Consider the following 18,540-nt stretch of genomic DNA (forward strand, 5'->3'; position numbering starts at 1 on the left):
ATAACCTGCCCAGGTGTATGAAGAATAATTGTACCAAGTTTCGTTAAAATCCGTCGAGTAGTTTTTGTTTCTATAAGGAACATACAGACGGACAGAATTCTATACATGAAATATATTTTCAAAATAACTATCAGGGGGTGATTAGTGATCGATACTGATGCCAAAAATGCAATCAGTAAAATTTTTGTGTCTGTCTGTCCGTCTGTATGTTCCTTATAGAAACAAAAACTACTCGACGGATTTTAACGAAACTTGGTACAATTATTCTTCATACACCTGGGCAGGTTATAGTTTACTTAGGAATTCCCACGGGAACAGGAATTAGCGGGAAAATCCTTTTGTATGAAAAATCTAAACGCTTAACGGAAGTTAGACGCTTGAAATTTGGCATGTAGGTACCTAAGTAAACTTAAAGCTTATTTACAACAAGTAATTACCGAAATTCCCACGGGAATTAGCGGGAAAATCCTTTTGTATGAAAAACCTAAACCACTTAAGTTGACCTGAAGTGATGCAGTGACCGCGCGCTCTCCGCCCTCTATCTCGAAAACGGTTCACCGTACAAAAAATTTTTTTAAACAAAATTTGTAGAGAATTTAGTATTCTACAATATTGATAATAAATACAAATAGCAAAAAACCCATAGGAAATGAGATATTTCCAAAAAAAGCGCAAAAAACCGATTTTTGTGACCTTTGACCTTAAAATTTAATAGTTGCTTACACCCTACCATATGGGTCATTCCATGACAAATGTTACCGAGGGTGAAAAACTAAATATGTTCTTTTCGCATTAAATTTGATGAATTTTGAAAGTAAACATTCCAAATTATAATGTGCAACAAAAAAAATCTGAAAGAAACAAGTAATTTTTAAGTTATTAGTCTTCAAAGTCTATACTTAAGTCAACTGTCTGAATGATCATTTTCTCTCTAATTATTGGTAATACGATTTTTAAAAAACTATCAATCTGTGAAACGTTTTGCCACTATATGATTCGAGGGTATTTATCATAGTATTGGTAGATAGCGTCATAGTCCCAAAAAAATGGATAATCATCAAGTTTTAAGTGTGTTTTCTTGTTACTTCGGCGATGTAACACCCGAAACAGAAAAACAGGTATTTGTTTTATTATTGTACCTTACACATGGATTAGGGTAACAATATTTGGTAAAAGTAAGGTCATGGTAGTAATGATTTCAAATAGTAACTAATATCTGAGCATGATACTAATTTAGTATGTTTCTTTCTTGATTAAAAACTGTAACACCCGAAACGTTTCGGGTATTACATTTTTATTTATATGTCGATAATGTGTGTATATTGCTTGGAGAAGTGAAAAAGTATTACTGTGAGGGTCCTTTGACCTCCCACTAGCGCTGGCATCGGAAAAGGAGTCATATTTCTCAATTTAAGACTTTTTTGAAATGTCGATTTAAGATTAAAATTAAGGTATTGCTAAAAAGTGTCGATGTTTGACATTTCCAATAAATATCGTAATTAGAAATTAAAGTAATGCTATTTCAAGCCAAAAACAATAGAAAAAGCTATATTCTGAGGAAAAATTAAACTTGAACTTTGTATATTTTTAAAAAAAAGCTGCTTCGTAATTTCAAACCAGAATTCGCTCTATTTGTGTTTATTTGTTGTACTCCTTATTTTGTAGTACCTAGAGTCTAATAAAACACCGATTTTATCGATAAAACGAGTTGAATTTTCGTACTCGTAACACCCGAAACAAAACCATTGTAACACCCGAAACAAAGAAAAAAATTATAAAAAAATAGTAAAACGTTTTATTTAACAGTGACAGTATGTTACATGGTTTGTAAATGTCATACTTTAGAAGTCCTGTAAGTTTTAGGTATGATTCCTTAAGAAAATTCGCTAAATTTCGAGTAAATGCAGCAACAGTCAGAACATAGAGGCAAAATCTCGTAACGCCCGAAACGCACACTTTTCGACTCATATTTTCGTTATCCTACATTCTAAGCTGTACAAACTTTATTATTAAGATAAAACAACTAAAAACGGACAGATTAAGGCACTAACATTATTAAAATACTATTTCAAAATAAATGAAATTGTTGAATATGTGTGTACGAACGTAACACCCGAAACGATGGAATGACCCATATGTAGGTTTTGAGACAACTTTTAGGGTGTCAATATACAAGTATTTACAGACTTACAGCTGGGTATCTCGAATTCCGAGATTCTTACCTAATTTAAGCTTAAATGACTGGACTATGTAAGGTAATGAGAAAGATACTAAGAAAAGGGCTTTCATTCATTCGAGTTAACCAAAACGACTTCTAAACGTGCTTAACGAGTGTTTAAAAACATTGACCGTAAATTGTATGATGGTAATCAGCAACAGGCGCCCACAGTCCACTTAATTAAAAGAGAAAGTTCATTGCAAGTAGGGGTTGCAAGACCCGGTACTAAGGAGTGTTACTGAATTCCCGGTACCAGGTCTAAGCGAGTACCGGGAAAACCGGGAAATTCGGGAATTTCGGTACCCACGTGAATGGTTATTATTCATTAAAACAAATTACCTAATTTGTACGTAATTTTAATAAAAATGTAATAGGTTAACAAAAATATTAAACTTTTTCTGTTCAGTTCAATTGATTTGTTACCTTAATAATAAATCAGTCCAAACAGTTACACAACACGACAAAACTAGTTATAAATGCCTATTAAAAATCATAACCGCCATATTCATAAAAAGCAACAATCGTTTAATCAACCTATTTTAGTTAAAATATGTTTTCTCACTTTCTATCAATGTCAAATACTGGCAGCGACAAGAGTTAGAGTATGCGCACACCGTTGATTTTTAGTTGGCCGATAGTTGTGACCGATTTTAATTTGTATGAAGAATCGGCCAAATCGAATCGGCGTAGTGTGCGCACCCCCATACATGCCCATACTGATCAACTGCCCGACTAAACTATCGGCCGACGAAAAATCAACGGTGTGCGCCTACCAGCGTTGCCAGACGTCCCGATTTTGGCGGGACGTCCCGATTTTTAAATCAAAATTAAATGTCCCGCGCGGGACAGGCTCGGTCCCGCTTTTCGGAGAGAGACACTTCACCAGAGCCCCGATTACGGTAATTTTTAACGTCTCCAATACAGACGCGCTTCTTCGATTCTGCGATACGATTGGTCAAAACAGCTGACGTCAACCAATCCGTATCGCAGAATCGAAGAAACGCGTCTGTATTGGAGACGTAAAAATTAGCGAAATCGGGGCACTGACTTTTGTTTGAAACGCGAATAAAACGTTTTTAATTTCGATTTTTGTTTTTTTTTTGTTTTTTTATTCTAAAGACGAATTGAACGATAGAGTAAATCTGATTTAAAATATTATTTTTTTGTTAAAATACATTTTCTATGGCTACTATTGCTATCTATTGTCACGTAAACGTAATTTTAAGTCAAATAAAAAGATAAATATTTGAAAACTGATTATATACGTTTTTTTACTATGTCCCGCTTCTGACGGAAGAATCCCGCTATTTTCACTCAAAAAGTACCAAAGTCCCGACTTGGCGAAAAAAAAAACTGGCAACGCTGGCGCCTACTCTTAGGGACAAAACACAAATTAACTAAATTAGGTTTATAAAAAAACACGCTGTTGAAAGAAATAATAAGTAGTATCTAAGTAAAATCAGATAAAACAATCAGTCTTAAAAGGAAGGATAATGAATTAGGAACATTATTAATATTTTTTCATTTGTTGATAGTGTGTACGTAAAAATATGATGGCATCTAGTCAAAAAATTGTTATTAAAAATAAATTATTGAAGTCCCGAAAGTACCGAAAGTCCCGGGAATTGCATCGTCAGTACCGGAACTAGATAAAGGATTAGATTATCGGGAATTCCCGGGAAAAATGAGTACCGGGATTTCCCGGGAGCAAACCCTAATTGCAAGACACACACTCATGTTAAATAGGCGCGTACCTACTTTCGCTTTTTCTGGACAACATTTTTATTGATTTCAATATTTTGGTATTGAATGGAGAATTAGCCATAACTTTGAGGTGGTAAGCGTGCTTCGTATCCTTAATCCCGGAACCAAGTGGGTAGCAAAGTCGACAAAAAAGCGGCAAAAATTAAGCTCTCAAACGCATTGGAATACTTATTAGATAAGTTAAATCTTGGTTGGTCTACTTTGTCTTCATCATGTAACCACACATACCGTTATAAACAATTTAATTGAACGATAAGCTCATTTACTTTCATTCAATTGAAGGGCAATCAAGTTTAATTTAAGACATTTCAAAATAAGTAACCGAGTTGATAAAACCTGCACCGGAAGATTGATGAACTAAAAGATAAGAGTTTCTACTATGACTCATATAAGGCTATGTCAGTTGTTGTGTGCTCAGGCTTGACTAGTTTTGTTTACATTTTTAAAACCTTTCCGTCGGAAAATGGTAAAGCTGCACTCTGAGCTTTGAATGTTAAAAAGGCAGGATTTCATTTTTACCTTATCGTGGTCCATGAATATGAAAAGATTTTACTGGCTATTTATGTATAACCGAAAGTGTTAAAGCTGCTTTGCTTTAAAACCTGAATCTTGTTGAGACTCCGAGAGCAAGACAAAAGGTTCTGGCACCATGCATAACGCGCCCCAAAATGCTCCTTCGTGAATGCATCCGACCGTATGGTAGTTGTATGGATGTATGACTCACTGGTTGTTGACCCACAAGGCACAACACGGCCTTACGTCGGTAGCTGGTCGGTGATGATAACATGCTTATTTATCAGCCTGTCAAGTAATTGTTAAATAAATGCCCTCAAGTGTATTACTTATCTTATTTGTTTGATGAGTTAATATTTTATCAATCGCATTTACTAAAATAACTTTTAGTACTTACATGTAAATCATGTCGTAGTATTTACCTACCTAATCAATGCAATTTCCGTTTGAACATTTGTCTATAACTGAATTTATAGCTGAATTCTTTTAAAATGTAATAAGCCAAATAAAGTAATTGGTAATATTCCTTAACGAAATAGTGTAACTTCCCTATTTGAAATGGCTTTCAAGTTGCTTTTAGTTTCTGCTCGTGCTTATACATTACATCGTGAATATGTTTCCATTCCACTGTTGGTTTCCTTTCTTCGCGGAATCCTAGGAGGCATCACTGACAATGACAAACGACTAACTATTCGTTAATTCAATTTGTTCCCGGTTCGTTGTGGCTCGTTGCCAAATCTAATGGCTAGTAGACAGGCAGGTACCTACCTACTACATACGAGGATTTGTTAACTAGCCGTTACTTAGCAAAGGTTTAGTTTCTATTCGGTATGACACTAGTGCTATTAATTGTTGAAATAAGTGACATTCCCCGATTTATATATCGAATCATAACAATACAATTAAATCTTACATCAGATGAAAAAGATTCGACCATTTTTTATAAATTTTCATTGACAGGATCAAATTTCAAATTAAAGAATTATCTGTGTAGGTGTGTAAATTTCGATCAGTCGATTTAACGTCCCCGTCACGTTTCACCGCAACCACCGCAACGTTATCTGATAATAATCTTTGTTCAACGGTTTATTTAGACATGTTATGTTGAATCATCTTCTTGCAACTAATGGACAGGCATCCATTAGCGGTTCCATAAAGTGCTGCAAACATTTACACTTCGAGATAAATAAAAATACACATTTGAAAGGGAACTACGAGGTCTTTAATAATTCGGATATGCATGCCATATTACCAGCAACATTATTAATTTACTGGATTAAAGAGGTATTCCGCATAGCTTAGCAAAGTGCGTGAGTTAAATTTTCGATATCGCTAATTATCTTTTGAATATCCATGTGGTTGCTATAAAAAATGTAAGTAATAATGAATTTATTACACGGTCCATTTATAGCATTTATCGTAACCTCGATCAACACGTTACAAATAGCCACCTACGTGCAGTGCCGTATTATCCATAAGGCACTTTAGGCCAGTGCCTAGGGGCCCACTATGGCCAGGGGCCCACTATGACAAGGGGCCCAGCACTCCCGATTAAAAAATTTAAAAAAAAAAATGTTAAAGATTATTTTTATGCAACAAAACTCAAACCACCTCAAAACTTCGCCTTATTTTGGTTTACACATTCAATCGTCATATTTCGATATTGTGGAACCTGATTCATTCCACTATACTCTAGGCACTTCAACATCACAGACAGTGGCGGCGTAGCATGGGTTGGTACCCGGGGCGATCACACCCCCCACCCCCCCGTATCATGACATAGACCGCAGATTTGCCATGCAGATATGCCAGTGAGTACTAATCTGCGCGACTTGTGTCACCCCCTGATGCTTGGCACCCGGGGCGGACCGCCCCCACCGCCCCCCCCTTACGCCGCTACTGATCACAGAGTGCCTCAGTACCTTTGAGCGCTGCTGGCCGATTACTCACGGGACCGCGAAGTCCTGTATGTTAACAGAGACGGCCAGCTCAAACGGCGCGGCGTAGCCCGCGGGATTCCGCAGGGTTCGGTGCTCGGTCCACTCTTGTGGAACCTAGGCTTCAACTGGCTCCGGCGGGGCGTCCTACTCGCGGGCATGAGTGTCATATGCTATGCGGATGACACTGTGGTCACTGCCCGGTGAAGACATTTGGGGCCGCGGCACGGCTGGCGTCGGCGGGCGGCACATTAGTCGCTCGCAGAATACGATGCCTCGGCCTGAAAGTCGCGCTGGAGAAAATTGAGGCCCTCTTCTTTCCGGGGCCTCGCCAGCGCGCCCCTCCCGACGCGTTGAGGACGTTAGGATTGTCGTCAAAGGCCATATGAAATATCTGGGCCTCACGCTTGACGGGAGGTGGCATTTTAGCCCGCACTTCAACGGGCTAGCGCCACGCTTTCTCAAGGCAGCCGGCGCACTGAGTTGGCTTCCCCTGAATTTGGGAGGGCCACAAACGAGGTGTCGTCGACTTTATGCCGGCGTTCTGAGGAGCATGGCGCTGTATGGCGCTCCAATCTGCGAGAGAGCACTCAATAAGAGAGAGAATGCTGCCCTTCTGCGCAGATCCCAGCGGGCCATAGCGCAGAGGGTCGCAAGGACCTACTGGTACTCCTCCTTCGGAGCTAGAAACTGGGGTCTTGTCTGTCATCTATCACTGGATGGCAGACCAGAAGTCGCGTGGAAGGCGCCCGGCCCCGGAGCGGTGCGGCGCCGTTATGAAGACATGACTCGCGCGCATTTTGGCCGCCGCACTCTGGACGCCATTGGTCCTGTTCTGGACAAATGGTTGGAACGACCGCACGGGTTCCTCACGTTCCGTCTGGCGCAGGTGCTGACCGGGCATGGCTGCTTCGGTTCGTACCTGCATAGAACCGGGTGAGAGGAATCCCCGCTGTGCCACAAATGCGCGGCGCGGCGGATGACACGGTGCAGCACACCCTCGCGGGCTGCACAGGCTGCCCGGCTGGGAGGAGCAGCGCCGTGTCCTCACTGCGGTCGTGGGCCGGGATCTTTCGCTTCCGAGCCTGGTCAACGCCATGCTGGGAAACGAAGGATGCTGGAAGGCGGTCGCCTCCTTTTGCGAAGAGGTCATCCTTCAGAAGGATCCTCTCGCCTCATCGCTCCGCAGGCGGAGAAGGGGGCGGGAGAAGGCGGTTGTACGACCGTTCTACTCTGCCCCCAGGTGGCGGCCAGCAGGCCGGGGGTGCGGGGGTACCCTTGTCACCTTTGTCTGACGGGAACGGCTTGGCGTTTCGGGCATTCCCGTCGGACCCCCAAAAGGGGGGTGTGTAGGGTCCGCCGTGTAGGCGAGCTGTCGCTGCAGCGTGGTGTCTCGGAAGTCTAAAGCTACGGCCGGATACTCACGACACCCCCACTTGGGCTACGACGGAACGCCGCGGAGGTTTTAGTGGGTATACCCCGTCCTTTTCACTTTTTAGGGCGCTGGGAGTCCCACACACCACCCTGTCCCCCGGCAGTGGTGAAAGTGCGCAAAGCATTTCCTCCGCGACAAAAAAAGGGGGGGCCCGAAACGAGCTGTGCCTAGGGGCCCCGAGATGGTTAATCCGGCCCTGCCTACGTGCCTAAGTAACAATAATGCGTAGTTTAATTTTCTCAGAGAATATTATTACAAAGATTTTTAAAAATTAAAAATAGTTTGTGCTATTTTTATTTCCGTCGCCGCGTCGGCCGTTTGGTGTAGTGGTGCGAAACGGACTACTATTCCGGAGGTAGCGGATTCGATTCCCGCACAGTACAAACATTTGTGTGCATGAACAATTTATTTGTATTGGGTGTTTTCTATGTATAATAAGTATGTATTTGCAAAAAAAAAGTATTTATGTATGTTTATATCCGTTGTTTAGTACCCATAGTACAAGCTTTGCTTAGTTTGGGACTAGAAGCGCAGCGCAAAATGTCCAAGGATATTTATTTATTTATTTATTAATAGGTAAATATCTTAGAGAAAGTGATTCATGAAACTCCTTTAATCCGGTCTTGAAAGATGCCATCATCAACACACCGAAAAACATCGCGAACCCGAGAGTTGGCGTAATTATTTCTATGGACAACTAAAATGGAAGTAAAGTTGCGAGAATAGGAAATGGAGGAAAATGAGTAATTATGCCATTACAGAAAAGCAAACCCTTCCATAAATTAAGCCATAGCGACGATGACACCGACGAAAAACATTCAGCTCAAAGAATAATTATTATTGGAACCCAACAATGCACCGGACTTGCAGCAGCTCTAATGAAAACAAGAAATAAGTATAAATGCGACAAATACCAAATATCAGCATTTATAAAACCTGACGCTCCCACGGTAGAAGTATTAAAAACCTGCCAAAACCTAGGAATTAATAAATTGGATAAACTTGTATTGTGTGTTGGGGAAAATGACCGCGATCCAATGATTACCATATTAGAATTATATACATTGTTGAAATCGTTGCAAAATCAGACAATTATTGTAATGAATGTAATGAATTGCAGGCATGTCAATAGTACATTGTTGAATAGAGAGCTTACTTTGTTATGTAAAAGGTTTTCAAATTGTTACTTTTTTAAGAACAAAAATCACTATCAGAGCTATATTCATGACACATGCTATTACTTAAATATACTAATGGACTCTATTGATTATGATCGAAAATACCTAAATTATGATTTTATCAGGCGCCAAATACGTGCTACAAGAATGACTTCAATGTGTAATAGACGAACGACAAGGGAAACTAAACCTACAACGCATGACTCACCAACTAAATTGACCAAACAAACATTAATACTAGACTTCTTTAAACCTAAAAAGCTTGCATCTGTAACACATAAGACTGACCTAGGAAATAACTTTTTTCGTGACTCATAACAACCAAAAAGACCAAAAATCCATAAAAAATGAACCCTTTATTGTATTCCACCAAAATATAGCAAGCTTTTTATCTAAAAAAGATTTAATACAAATAACTATGTCAGAATTAGAAGACAATAAAACTAAACCGGATGCACTCTGTTTTTCGGAAACATTTGTAAAGAGGGGCGAGGAAAGAAATTTAACACTAAAATGTTACGAATTAGCCGCTACCTACTGTAGAGAAACAAAACGAGGAGGTACATGTATACTGCTGAGGCGGGGACTACTCTACAAAGAGTTAACCTGCTTCGGTAAATACGTCGTACCAAATATATTTGAATGTTGTGGGGTAGAAGTACTCGCTCATAACTTAATCATACTTTGCGTATACTCCTCACATAACAAATATGCAAATACTTTCTTGGCTAAGCTAGAAGCAGTAATTACCGACATATTTAGGAGACATAACAACAAAAAAATCATTATCACTGGTGACTTTAATATAAATACCCTAATATGTACTAAAGAATCTCGTTACTTAATGGATATTGCCAAAAATTTTGACCTTACTCTCCAGAGGCGAAAATTGTATAGATCACATACTTAGTAATATAAAACATGGTGTCGGAAGAGTATTGCCACTACAACTATCTGACCATGACACTGCACAAATGCTCAGTATACCCGTTCAAAAAGTGCCATTAGTGCAACACCGGATTGTATATAAAAGAGATTTCTGTAATGAAAACCAAAACAAATTTTGTAACTACCTGAAATCATTGACTTTTTCCGAGGTATGCCAAGAGAAAAATATGGACGAAGCATTTAATATATTTCATGAAACTTTGTGTTTGCTTTATAATTTGTGTTTTCCAAAGGTAAAGTTAAAAATTAATAATAAACCTCAAAAACAAAAATGGATCACAAGAGGCTTAAAAATATCTACTAAAAGGAAAAGATTGCTTCGCTTTGCCTCTTATAGAAATACTGACAAAACTAAAAAAGAAAACTATGTAAAATATTGTAAAATACTCAAAAAATGTATTTCAACGGCACAAAAAAATTGTAGTAATAAATTTTTACTAAATAGTCAGAATAAATGCAAGGCCTCATGGATTCTCATTAACAATGAAACAAAAAACCGCGAACTGAAGCTAGGTATTTCAAAGATTGACTTAAATGGTAATATTATAACAAATACAAACAAAATAGCTCAAGCTTTTAACGACTATTATACTGACATATGTGGTGACAAATTTATTTATGACAACGATAGAAAAAGAAAAGTATTAACTAATTTAAAATCTACTCCTAACTCCCTCTTCTTGGAACCTTTAAATGTAAAAGAGACGATAAATTTAATCCAGTCTCTTAAAAATTCTAATGCATGTGGGTATGATGAAATTCCTACAAAAATTTTAAAATACTGTAGCCATGAATTAGCTCCTGTATTAAGATATCTCATTAACTTATCTTTTGAGACAGGACAGTTTCCTGAAAAATTGAGGTTTTCTATAGTTAAGCCCATATACAAAAAAGGGGACACGTCTGAAATTGGTAACTATCGCCCTATAACGTTGATACCTGTGCTATCAAAAATATTTGAAAAGGCTATGCAAGCTAGGCTAATGAAATTTTGTCTAAAGTTTAACATTATCAATCCAGAACAAAATGGTTTCCAAAAAGGAAAATCCACTACTCTGGCTTGCTTCAACCTGGTCCATGAAGTTGTCCTTGGCCTAAATTCAAAACAATGTGCTACTGCGCTTTTTTTTGACATGTCTAAAGCCTTTGATCGGGTAGTTCATGACATATTGCTGGATAAGTTAGAAGTATATGGAGTACGTGGAAACGCGCTACAGTGGTTTAAAACATATCTGGAGAACAGACACCAGTGTGTTGAAATAACCAAATCAAATCACGAAAATAGCACATGCCGATCTACTTACAAATCTAACAGATTTGGTGTACCCCAAGGCAGCGTCTTGGGACCGCTACTTTTCTTACTTTATATAAACGACTTACCATCTGCTACCAAACATAGGTGTATTTTATTTGCAGATGATCTTTCCGTAATAATCAAATGTAACGCTGACAAATTAAATCTCTATGAATATGACATTAACAATACTATAAATGACATAATGAAATGGCTAAACCTTAATAATCTGACTGCTAATTTAGCTAAAACGAAATATATACAATTCAATGTAAAAGGACGTAAAGAAATTAAAATGGACATAAATTATAATAATGAAATAACCTTGGACCACGTAAATAATTTGACATTTTTAGGTATCTTATTGGACAAAAACTTAAACTTTTCATGCCATATTGACAATGTGTGTAAAAAAATTAATAGATTTGTTTACGTCCTTCGAAGATTGACTAGAATTACTTCTCTGAGTGTATCGTTAAGTGCCTACTACGGATATGTTGCTTCTGTTATAAGCTATGGGCTCATACTTTGGGGAAATGGTACCGATATACAAAGGGTTTTCATAGCTCAGAAAAAATGCATACGAGCTCTATGTTGTAAAGGGCCCTTTGAAACATGTAAACCATTATTTGTGAAACTAGGCATACTCACTGTTCCCGGGATGTACATACTTGAAATTTACAAATTTGTAACACAACATCCAAAATTGTTTAAAACTGCTGCTGAGGTATACCCGAGAAACACAAGGTCAGCAAATAGACTAGTATTTGACTTCTGCCCAAAAATCGCACTTTGTCATAAAAATTGTTATTCTATGTGCATTAAGGTTTATAACAAAATTCCTGAAAGATTTAAAATAGGTCCTGCAAAAGTAATGACCAGAAAGCTTAGGGAATGGCTAACCACTTCCTGCTTTTACAGTGTTCAGGAATTTCTGGACAAAAAATTTGCATGTTAATGTATTTTAGCAGAATAGAGCACTTTGTATTTACAACACTATCTGTATCAACCTATTCTTTGCAAATAAATGTCTTTGTCTTTGTCTTTGTCTTCAAGTTACTGAGTGCAAACTTCAAATCAAGGACTATTTTGAAAAGCGACGCCATGGTCATTTTGAAAACAGTTATTTTTTTTTATGCATAACAAGGCAGGTATTTGACCACAATCGCACCTGATGTTAAGTGGGATGCAGTCTAGGATGGTACATATCTGCCCTGTAAGTGCCTATTCACTCTCGCCTTAAAGAGGCCCGGATTATATTTAATGGAAGTTATTTATTTAATGGAAAGTAATTTGGTAATTTATGTAGGTTAGGTATTTCGCTACCGGTTCCATCATAAGGTTCAGCGGTAAACCACATTGCACGTTTGTTTCTGTGCCAGTTTGTTTAGTTGTTAGCGGATGTTCCGCGTCCGCCGTAACGGTATCGGCTCTCGCAGGAAACTGGAAACCCTGCAGTGGCCTACATCGTGTTGCGATATTAATAGCTAAGCCACGTGACATTGGCGGATTTATTTAGACGATAAGTTACTAAAATGGATAATGCATCTATAATCGGGAGGGTCTTTCGAAGGGAGATACACTGCGGTAAGCGGTGTCAATCGCACAAGGACCCTTTTACTTACAACTTCTTAGACTTCGGTCAAATGAAACCGTAGCATAGTCCCACCCAAATCGTAACAAACTTATCAGGAAACAAAGCTATTAGGATATTTTCCTTGTACCTATTATTAAATTAGAGACTTCACGTCGCATTCGTCATCACGTTTTGTCCAATTGTTTCCTAGTCTGATTCGAATATTTTTGTCAGCATTTTTGCGCCATTTAAGAGGTATAAAGCCCCGTCTTTTGCGCTATTATTAAAGTAAGAATTTAATCATCAGGACACGGCGACCACAACACTGTTATCTTTATCAGAACATTATGCAGCCACAATATAAACAATAATAGTGATGATACCAAGCGACTAATCGATCTGTTAGCTTCATGATTGTGACGGAAAAGGGGCGTAGTTGTGGTTCACGCGTGCACATTAAATCCAATTGACAGACTCTTGCTCATAGATACAATTACAGGACCATGATGATGGTTGGGGGGTGGTACCTATTCAGCATAACTTATTTTGAATTAAGCCCAGAATGATTGCAATGTTTGAGGAAAAAATGTGTCACCATAGCACTGATAGTGATATTTCTTTTTGTGTAATTTTAAATTGCAGAAAAAGGTTTTACAAGATGTTAATCCCGACAACTAAGACCAGGCCTGGCTCACTCCGCGCGGTACATCCGATAATTACCTACAGCGAAGCGCCCCGCCGGCGGGTATTATATCAGTCGAGTGTCACGCGCGCGCCCGTCAGGACGCTGGCGTGCGTTGTAGTATGTACCTAATTCTATGATCGAAGTATTATTTAAAAATGGACATCATCATCATCATCATCATCATCATTTCAGCCACAGGACGTCCACTGCTGAACATAGGCCTCCCCCAATGACTTCCACATCGCACGGTTGTAGCCTGCCAAGCGTGGCGAGTATTGGCAACTCCCCCCCCCTGAAAATGGACATAAAGAGAAAGAAATATTGTGCGGCGTTCGGGTGTTTAAATTCGAAAAGAAATCTACCGGATTTATCTTTTTTTTTCGCTTCCCAAAGACGCTGAAAGGTATGTTGGCCATGTAGGTAATCAATAATTCTTAGGATAGTATAGGAACCTAACCTACTATGACTACTGCTCAGAATGCGTTCGTTCGTTTCAGCCAAATGACGTCCACTGCTGGACAAAGGCCTCTCCCAAGGTTTTCCATAATGAATGCATACTTACCTACATACGTACCTCATTACAAATAAGTAGATTAATTATTTTTTCACTAGACAGCAACCCTAACAGCGTAAGAAGAGTTCAGAGGCACGCGATAGAAAGAGACAAAACTTGTAGGTGAATAAAATTGTAGGTACGTAGTGCTGTGCGAGCTGAATTCCACTGTATCGCGTCGTAGCAAGACTCTCATTTATTTAAATCGTCTTGCGGAGTAATCCTTCTGTACCTGTACTATTACTTATTCTGTGCTAAGACTAACTTAGCTTTTAATGGTCGCGTAACAAGTGTTACAACCACGTCATAAACATTATGGTGAATTCCGGCAATCGCTAAGAAATAGCGGTATTCTCGCCAAAAGTTCATAAAAATACAATTAAAAACGTAGGCAAAAAAACAACAGTTTTTTACTCACTCGACGAGTTTTATAAATGAACTCAAATATTTGCAATTTTTTTGTCATTAAAAGTGATTAGTGATGCGCCAATATACGCCACCTATTAGATTAATGGTAATTCCGAATTCCGATTGGCAATACGCCAAAAACCGTATCATCATCGAAAAGAAAATAGATTAGGTAGGTAGCTGTACCTAGGATTCGGTAATCTAGATACTAATATTATAAATGCGAAAGTAACTCTGTCTGTCTGTCTCTCTTTCACGCCTAAACCACTGAACTGATTTTGATGAAATTTGGCAGGGACATAGTTTGAGTCCCGGGAAAGGACATAGGATAGTTTTTATCCCGGTTTTTGAAATAGGGACGAGCGCGATAAAGTTTTTCTGTGACAGACAAAATTCCACGCGGGCGAAGCCGCGGGCGGAAAGCTAGTACATACCTACCTACTAGCATAAATTTAATTCGTCAAATTAAGTAGGTAAACATCCCCAGTGGTCAGTGATAGGTGATAGTGTTGCATAGTGCACCATCTGACTGATCTATCGATTTTTAGCTGGGGTATACTATGCTACTAATGTGGATGGTGAGAAGTGGTCCTTGTCCAGGACATGCAATAATTATTAGGTAGTAGTATGCGATAATGCGATGCCGATAAGAAGAATAACTTCGTACCTATTTTGTCCGATCGCGTCATGTCGATGTGTATGTAGGTATGTAGGTACAGCTTAAAGTTAGTAATGTAGTAGAAATTATATTATCATTATTTACTTACATGAAGTCATTGAATGAGGAGAGTTACCTAACTTATTTTCATATTATTAAATGATTTTTCAGAAAAACTTGTTTAAAAAAAATATTGGCTTGGTTATGGGCCATCATGATTTAATTTGATGTAAGTAGGTAATACCTCGTATGTAGGTACCTAATTTACCTAAAGATCTCAAGATCTAATGCCAAGTCAACAGATTATCAGGCAGGGACCAAAATTAATTATTTATGCAAAGTCAAAGTCAAAATTTCTTTATTTGTTTAGACTAATAAATAGTTCTTACAAATCGTCATTTTGCTCTTAAGGAGCCTCTACATGTCTCATAATCTTTTTACCCTACCAGCGCTTCGAGACCAACATTTGGCAAGTGCTGAGAAGAAGCGCCGCAACAAACTCAGTCACCACTGTCTGCCGGTTAATATAAATAAATAGAAATAGCAGTAGTAGGTACATTCGATGCAGTAAATAATATTACCTACTTACAAGATGAAATCCAATGTTTGCTCTGATTATTAATTAGTGTAGGTACCTACAATAATTGTGTAACGCATGTTAATGGCAGGCGGTTTTTTTTTTAATAAATTCGGTATTTTAAAACAGTACGATAATTTATTTGGGTTGACCTTAGGTACATTTTACCGTTGGTACACAATCGGTACATCACTATTCACTACTCAAGCAAACGACATAAAAACAAAAATGTTGATTACAATCAATCAACAAAATTATCATCAGCTGAATTATAGAATCCAACCAATATTCTGTGTAGCCTACAGTGTAGAATACAAGTAGGAAAATATGTAGGTACGTATTTGCGCTGCGTAGCTGCGTTGGACTTGGAAGTACCAGCAAGTAGCCCAAACAAAATACCTACTGCTGACTGCACTACTTTTTCTTTTGTTGATTGGAGAATATCAAAACATGTTTAATTGTTAAACAATGTTACCTCTTCCAAAGCGTTGATTGTCTGGCGGCATTGTGGCATTCGCGAAACGAACGTCGATGTAGTCGGCGAACTGTAGTCTTCTCGAGTTTCCTCAATAAATTCGCCGATACCTATGAGACCCGGCATGATTACCACTACACACACAAATCTGCACAATTAAAAATCCCAACACATTCGTATCAATTGTATCACACAATACAGTTATCGAACGATGCAAAAATAACTAAACACATCCTCGCGTACAACACAAGTGCGCAAATAAAAACAATATCACATCTACAAAATTCCAACGTTCAACACGAATTCTCCACCCATCTCAACAATGATGAATGAATTACTAAAAATTGATTGAGTTGAGAAAGAATGAAATGCAAATATTGTAAAAGCGAGATAGAATGCTGAACTAAGAAGGAATGAACAAGAAGAATGATCCATTTCACCGGAAGTTCGAATGAGTGTTCAATCAGTGTTGCAAGTACTAATCTAGAAATCTCCCAAATTCTTAAAAACTAAAAGAGAATTTGTACTTTTCGAACATTTCGAAATTCTAAGTGTTAAAATTGTCACGAGACATTTGTGGTTTGTAGCAGTACGATAGACCCAACTTTTACAATAACACTGACTCTTGACGGCCGTGTGGTGTAGTGGTACGGAACGGACTACTATGCCTGTCGAGAGGTACCGGATTCGATTCCCAGCCGGTCAGAAAATGAAATTATAATTTTAATTTCAGTGATGGGTCAGTGTGTTAGGTACTGTTACTATGTTATGTATAATATTAGGTATGTATTTAAAAATTATAGGTAGTAGTATTTATTCGTTATGCTAAGGTGGATCAACAATCTCCTGTGAATAGCATAAAGGCGTTGAAACCGGTTAATAATGAAATACATTCAGGGAGAATAAATTACCACTAACTGTTGCAGAACTGCCCATTAATAAATTCATAGCACATAATTATTAAAAGTACCTTAATGAAAAACCGGCCAAATGCGTGTCGGACTCACGCACAAAGGGTTCCGTACCATTGATTTATGAAATTAAAATTAATTTTATTTAATTTTATTTGTATGAAAGATTACGCGGTAATAAGCGGTTTACGATTTACGAGGTATTAAAAAAAAACTACTTACTAAATCTCGTTCAAAACAATTTTCGTTGGTAGTTTTTATAGTAATGTATAATTTCATTGTCAATGTGTAATTTCATTTTCTTGTTTTAGAAGTTAGAGGGGGGGGGGGGCAACTTTTTTCCACTTTGGAAGCGTCTGTCACGCAAACTATTCGGTTTAGAAAAAAAGTATTTTAGAAACCTCGATATCATTTTTGAAGACCTATCCATAGATACCCCACACGTATGTGTTTGACGAAAAAAAAATTTTTGAGTTTCAGTTCTAAGTATGGGGAGCCCCCAATATTTATTATTATTTTTTTATTTTTGCATCAAAATCTTAATGCGGTTCACAGAATACATCTACTTACCAAGTTTCAACAGTAGCTCTTATAGTTTCGGAAAAAAATGGCTGTGACATACGGACGGACAGACAGACAGACATGACGAATCTATAAGGGTTCCGTTTTTTGCCATTTGGCTACGGAACCCTAAAAAGGGCTACTATAAAGTCGATGATTATTAAAAAGAACAAATGGGATGCTTATCTGTCTAGCTCGCATAAAATATTGATAACTATGTATTTTTTAAAGTCTGTAAAACCTTGAAAAAGAGGCTGACAATAGTGACTGAGTTTCTTGCGCTGCTTCTTCTCACCATATTGGCCTATTTATTGTCCGGAAGCAGTGGTAGGGTTTATTACTGGAACGTGTAAAAGTGCTTTTTAAAAGCCAGCAGTTTTTTTTTAGGTTCAGGTTCAGCAGTGGACATCCTGTGGATGAATGATGATGATGTTAATAATACCTTTCCTTGATAGTACAAACTTTGACATTGGTAGACATTCTGTCTAACGTCTAAGTCGTTCTGTCCATTAATTCTTAAGTTTTATTCATGGTGCAGTACCTACCTATAATTATTTTCTTTAATTAATTATAGATTTTTTTTATAATTATTATAGATACCTAGGTGACATGCAATGTTTGCCACTTAGTGCGGTGGGACCAAGGTTAAAATAAATTACCCGTAGAGACCCACTGGCAAACACTGTTCAGAACGGTGGGACAACGGGTAAAAAAATTACCCGTGGACCCACCAGGGGGACATGTTAGGGGGACCACGGGTAAAAGCCAGTTTTTTCAACCTTTTTCATGACACGATCCCCAAGTATGAAAAAATGTTTTGCGACCCCCCGACCACTCGCTTTTTTTCAT

At 38.2% G+C, this 18,540-nt stretch overlaps 1 protein-coding gene across 1 annotated transcript in view; it reads right to left on the reverse strand.

Moving 5' to 3' along the window:
• LOC135076721 (arfGAP with SH3 domain, ANK repeat and PH domain-containing protein) overlaps positions 1 to 16,559 on the reverse strand; it is a 63,206-nt gene extending 46,647 nt beyond the window's left edge. The window contains exon 1 of the mRNA XM_063971145.1: positions 16,220 to 16,559. Coding sequence (XP_063827215.1) covers positions 16,220 to 16,345 — 126 coding nt within the window. The 5' untranslated portion in view covers positions 16,346 to 16,559. The remainder of the gene's footprint in view (positions 1 to 16,219) is intronic.
• Positions 16,560 to 18,540: the final 1,981 nt, after the last annotated feature.

The sequence above is a fragment of the Ostrinia nubilalis genome, chromosome 1 (genome assembly GCF_963855985.1).
Source record: "Ostrinia nubilalis chromosome 1, ilOstNubi1.1, whole genome shotgun sequence".
Classification (NCBI taxonomy): Eukaryota; Metazoa; Arthropoda; class Insecta; order Lepidoptera; family Crambidae; genus Ostrinia; species Ostrinia nubilalis.